Genomic DNA, 6,007 nt, shown 5'->3' on the forward strand with positions numbered 1-6,007 from the left:
ATTATAGCCAGAAAGGGCCAACATTGGACCTCCTGGAAGTAACATTTCATGCAAACAGATAAAACATTTGTTTTTATTTGTCACATGTAGAATGTGCATATACATAATCATATAACACAACAAATCACACAGGTTAAAGGTTGCTGACTTTATTTATAAAATATATCATCCTTTACAAATCAAAATGTTAAAGGACACAGTACAAAATTGTTCTAACTTTATACATTTTCAAATGAAATATGAAGTTTCATTATCAACACACCCTCAAAGCAATTATGACTAAATGTGCTATTTGAGGCAGTCCATCCCTGAAAATTCAATTTCCACAGGTCTTTCATACTTGGTGCTAGGAATAAAATAAAATCTGCATAGTCCTAAACAGTTCAAGTGCCAGAGATAATTGTGTGTGTGAGTCATTTTTATAAATACATTGCATCAGGACTCAGGAGCTGCTGTTACTACTACTGAAACTCCCACTGGTTTGACCCAGGTCCTCCTCTTCCACCTCCTCCAGTTCGTCCATGACCTCCAGGCTCTCACAGATCAGGCCGATCTGCCTCTTCATGTCGGCCATGGTGCTCTGCATCCTCCTCATCTTCCTTTGGAGGGCTGCTGCGATGGCCCGGTGGTTCCTCTGCCTGGCCTCGTACTCATGCCTCAGCTGCCTGTAGCAGTTGTGCTTGGCCTGGGTGCGGTGGGACAGCACGGTGCCACAGCCCATGTGGCAGGGTTGGCTCCAGTGCTCACAGTGCCTGGCGTGGGCATCCAGGTCCCTGCGGAGGAGCTGGGCACGGCAGCCCTGGTAGGGGCAGGGAATGAGCTCGAACAGGCAGCTCATGCTGTGGCAGTACTGCTCTGACAGGGCTAAGGTATGCGGGCAGCCACGGATCTTGTTTTTACACTGGGGGAAAAGATAGGGGAGAGAAGGGCAGAGGTCAAAGGGTAAGGAGTACAGTGCATTCGGAAAGTATTCAGACCCCTTGGCATTTTCCACATTTTGTTACATTACAGCCTTATTCTAAATTGATTAAATTGTTTTTCCCCCTCATCAACCTACACAAAACCCCATAATGACAAAGCAAAAACAGGTTTTTCAAAAATTTTGCAAATTTATAATAAAAATAAATAAATATGAAATCTATTTAGTCAGCCACCAATTGTGCAAGTTCTCCCACTTAAAAAGATGAGAGAGGCCTGTAATGTTCATCATAGGTACACTTCAACTATGACAGACAAAATGAGAAGAAAAAAAATCCAGAAAATCACATTGTAGGATTTTTTATGAATTTATTTGCAAATTATGGTGGAAAATAAGTATTTGGTCAATAACAAAAGTTTCTCAATACTTTGTTATATACCCTTTGTTGGCAATGACAGAGGTCAAACGTTTTCTGTAAGTCTTCACAAGGTTTTCACACACTGTTGCTGGTATTTTGGCCCATTCCTCCATGCAGATCTCCTCTAGAGCAGTGATGTTTTGGGGCTGTTGCTGGGCAACACGGACTTTCAACTCCCTCCAAAGATTTTCTATGGGGTTGAGATCTGGAGACTGGCTAGGCCACTCCAGGACCTTGAAATGCTTCTTACGAAGCCACTCCTTCGTTGCCCGGGTGGTGTGTTTGGGATCATTGTCATGCTGAAAGACCCAGCCACGTTTCATCTTCAATGCCCTTGCTGATGGAAGGAGGTTTTCACTCAAAATCTCACGATACATGGCCCCATTCATTCTTTCCTTTACACGGATCAGTCGTCCTGGTCCCTTTGCAGAAAAACAGCCCCAAAGCATGATGTTTCCACCCCCATGCTTCACAGTAGGTATGGTGTTCTTTGGATGCAACTCAGCATTCTTTGACCTCCAAACACGACGAGTTGAGTTTTTACCAAAAAGTTCTATTTTGGTTTCATCTGACCATATGACATTCTCCCAATCTTCTTCTGGATCATCCAAATGCTCTCTAGCAAACTTCAGACGGGCCTGGACATGTACTGGCTTAAGCAGGAGGACACGTCTGGCACTGCAGGATTTGAGTCCCTGGCAGCGTAGTGTGTTACTGATGGTAGGCTTTGTTACTTTGGTCCCAGCTCTCTGCAGGTCATTCACTAGGTCCCCCCGTGTGGTTCTGGGATTTTTGCTCACCGTTCTTGTTTTTGCTCACCGTTCTTGTGATCATTTTGACCCCACGGGGTGAGATCTTGCGTGGAGCCCCAGATCGAGGGAGATTATCAGTGGTCTTGTATGTCTTCCATTTCCTAATAATTGCTCCCACAGTTGATTTCTTCAAACCAAGCTGCTTACCTATTGCAGATTCAGTCTTCCCAGCCTGGTGCAGGTCTACAATTTTGTTTCTGGTGTCCTTTGACAGCTCTTTGGTGTTGGCCATAGTGGAGTTTGGAGTGTGACTGTTTGAGTTGTGGACAGGTGTATTTTATACTGATAACAAGTTCAAACAGGTGCCATTAATACAGGTAAGGAGTGGAGGACAGAAGAGCCTCTTAAAGAAGAAGTTACAGGTCTGTGAGAGCCAGAAATCTTGCTTGTTTGTAGGTGACCAAATACTTATTTTCCACCATAATTTGCAAATAAATTCATTAAAAATCCTACAATGTGATTGTCTGGATTTTTTTCTCTCATTTTGTCTGTCATAGTTGAAGTGTACCTATGATGAAATTTACAGGCCTCTCTCATCTTTTTAAGTGGGAGAACTTGCACAATTGGTGGCTGACTAGATACTTTTTTGCCCCACTGTAAGTATTCAGACCCTTTACTTAGTTGAAGCACCTTCGGTAGCAATTACAGCATCAAGCCTTCTTGGGTAGGACACTACAAGCTTGGCACACCTGTATTTGGGGAGTTTCTCCCATTCTTCTCTGCAGATCCTCTCATGCTCTGTCAGGTTGGATGGGGAGCGTCGCTGCGCAGCGATCTTTGATCGGGTTCAAGTCCGGGCTCTAGCTAGGCCAGTCAAGGACATTTAGAGACTTGTTCCAAAGCCTTCTGTGTTGTCTTGGCTGTGTGCTTAGGGTCGTTGTCCTGTTGGAAGGTGAACCTTCTCCCCACTCTGAGGTCCTGAGCGCTCTGGAGTAGGTTTTCATCAGGTATCTCTGCACTTTGCTCCGTTCATTTTTCCTGACTAGTCTCCTAGTCCCTGCTGCTGAAAAACATCCCCACAGCATGATGCTGCCACCACCATGTTTCACCATAGGGATGGTGCCAGGTTACCTCCAGACGTGAAGCTTGGCATTCAGACCAAAGAGTTCAATCTTCATTTAATCAGACCATGGGATCTTGTTCCTCATTACCTTTAGGTGCCTTTGAGCAAACTCCAAGCGGGCTGTCATGTGCCCTTTTCTGAGGAGTGGCTTCTGTCTGGCCACTACCATAAAGGTATGATTGGTGGAGTGCTGCAGAGATGGTTGTCCTTCTGGAAGGTTCACCCATCTCCACAGAGGAACTCTAGAGCTCTGTCAGAGTGACCATCGGGTTCTTGGTCACCTCCCTGAACAAGGCCCTTCTCTCCTGATTGCTCAGTTTGGCCGGGCGGGCAGCTCTAGGAAGAGTCTAGGGGGTTCCAAACTTCTTCCATTTAAGAATGATCTAGGCCACTGTGTTCTTGGGGACCTTCAATGTTGCAGAAATGTTTTGGTACCCTTCCCCAGATCTGTGCCTTGACACAATCCTGTCTTGGAGCTCTACGGACAATTCCTTCGACCTCATGGCTTGGTTTTTGCTCTGACATGCCCTGTCAACTGTGGGACCTTATATAGACAGGTGTGTGCCTTTCCAAATCATGTCCAATCAATTGAATTTACCACAGGTGGAATCCAATCACATTGTAGAAACATCTCAAGGATGATCAATGGAAACAGGATGCTCCTGATCTCAATTTGGTCAAAGTGTAATTATAAGACCCACATCTGGTGACTTTTCAGTCACTTTTTATTTAACAAAGCGTTTGTTACATATTTAATGCCAGCTTTTAACAAGAGTATCTGATGCTCCATTAATACTTACTGTAAACCAAGTTAGCATGTGCTAATCTTGTGTGCCAGACTGTCAGAGTATATGCAATATTCAGAGGCACACGCATCTGGCTCTATGAGATTAAACATGAACACACCCATGGGGCAAGTAAGCAGAAGTTTGCTGCAAGAGATTAGGTTGCTCCAAGTGTGTGTTCTTTCTCTAACAAAACATTTACATTTCTTTACCTTGATCTTTAGGCGACCGATCACCTTGCTTAGCTTGAACATCACAAATATCAAGCTCTGGTTGACAGGCTTCCTGCAGCAGGGGCAGGTCTGCTGTCTGCACCTCAAGAACAATAATGAATCATCTTCACTCACAAATTGTCATCATCGGTTTAAATTTAGGCTACAGTAGAATAATAACCTATTTCTTACTATAGTAACAAATATACTAATAACTATTACTATAGGCCTATACTACGACAATGTAAATTTGAGACATTTTGGGACAGTTTCCCTGACATAGATTAAACCTATAGTATTGGACTATGAAGCTATTTCAATGGAGAAACTGTCTGGGAAACTGTCTCTTCATCCAACCATGATCCATGGACGCAATAATGTTTGCTTGTGATGAGGCACAGGCAGTACCTCTTCAGCCATTGTAAAATGCATTTCTTGCAGAAGATGTGGTGGCATGCAGCTCTTACTGGGCACCTGAGGACCCCCTGGCAAATGGTGCAGATCAGGTCACAGTCTGGGGTCTCTACGAACAGCTCCACATCATGACCCCCACTCTGCGAAGACATGTCCGGGTCGGCCTGAACACAACAGTTACAGAAAAGTGTCTTTACTTTATTTATACTTTATATTGATAGGTTCTTCTTCTTCTTTTTTTACGCAAAATGCATTTCACAGATTATTTTATCCAGAGCACCAAAGTGCACTGAGACTAGAGCAGAATAAAGAAGTATGTATGTTACAATGTGAGAAAGTATATAATTCTGGTTTGTAATGATGCATATTTACCCTAAAGAAAGGGCCACCACCAGCCCATAATAATGTCAACAATTCAGTGTCACCCATGAGCAGTGACAATAGACTTCTTCTGGAACGTCATAATATGAGACAGACCTTGTGACTAAAAAAAACAGTTCTGTTTATTCTCATAACTAGGAATAACAGGAAATAATTAAGAACGTTTTAAATGTTCAGCTTGTCATGACTGATTAAAAAATAAGTGTGTTTTTAACCCCCACCCCATACAATCTTTTCTGTAGTGGCTTTCAGAGCGCAAGTATATTTTGGTAGTGGCTCAGTTTTTAAACATAAGGAAAAGGGAATGTCTGCCCCGCAAACATCACAATATGACAAATGCCGTTCAATCTTTGTAAAGAGTTATAAATCAAAACGAATAGTAAAACAACATAGCCATGAAATAATACAAAAAAATGATATTATAACAGAAAATATTTGATAAATAATTTACACCTATTGTCAATAGCATACTCAACCTTTGATTACTCAAGTTACAAATATAGTTATTAAGTTATTTACTCACCATAATAATCACCTCTGTTCAGCAAGTATCCATTCCTGTTGTCTATTAACGTATCATACACACTCATGTAGGCAACTCAGAGAACACACACACAGATGAACATTCCTGTCGTAACATAAGAGAGTGACCATGCGCACTGACACATTCAAAAACCTTATATAAAGCACGGAACTGTGGTAAATTGTAATAGGCCGTGTCGTTTCCCTCCTGTTCTAGCACCAGTCGTAAATCCCCTAGCTGTGAATGAGAACTTTTTGTCGTTTTGAATAGGTGTTTACTCTCTAGTATCATCTCTTCACGATTGTATTGTCACCGGTTACAGGTGTGGGACATTTGGCAGTTTGTTCATCATATTATTTGTATTACATCAATGAAATGCACCCTATGTATACATTTATATTCAGTATATTTGTATCTTTCTGCGTATGGTGCAGAAAACACATAGAATATAAAATGGTTTAACATTTATCGATTTTTTTC

At 42.3% G+C, this 6,007-nt stretch overlaps 1 protein-coding gene across 5 annotated transcripts; it reads right to left on the reverse strand.

Annotated features, from left to right (window-relative positions):
* Nucleotides 1-129: 129 nt before the first annotated feature.
* On the reverse strand, nucleotides 130-5,684 carry LOC139583650 (RING finger protein 151-like). Of its 5 annotated transcripts, none has more exons than XM_071415244.1 (4): nucleotides 5,528-5,684; nucleotides 4,618-4,787; nucleotides 4,210-4,306; nucleotides 130-901 (listed from the first exon to the last, which is right to left on the reverse strand). In XM_071415244.1, exons 1-4 carry the CDS (start codon nucleotides 5,528-5,530, stop codon nucleotides 443-445), a joined length of 729 nt encoding a protein of 242 aa, XP_071271345.1. In that variant the 5' UTR covers nucleotides 5,531-5,684; the 3' UTR covers nucleotides 130-442. The 5 variants fall into 5 exon arrangements, with proteins under 5 accessions (XP_071271345.1, XP_071271260.1, XP_071271175.1 ...); XM_071415159.1 differs by having other exon boundaries at nucleotides 4,210-4,312; XM_071415074.1 differs by lacking the exon at nucleotides 5,528-5,684 and adding an exon at nucleotides 4,996-5,123.
* Nucleotides 5,685-6,007: the final 323 nt, after the last annotated feature.

This window comes from Salvelinus alpinus, chromosome 1, assembly GCF_045679555.1.
Source record: "Salvelinus alpinus chromosome 1, SLU_Salpinus.1, whole genome shotgun sequence".
Taxonomy (NCBI): Eukaryota; Metazoa; Chordata; class Actinopteri; order Salmoniformes; family Salmonidae; genus Salvelinus; species Salvelinus alpinus.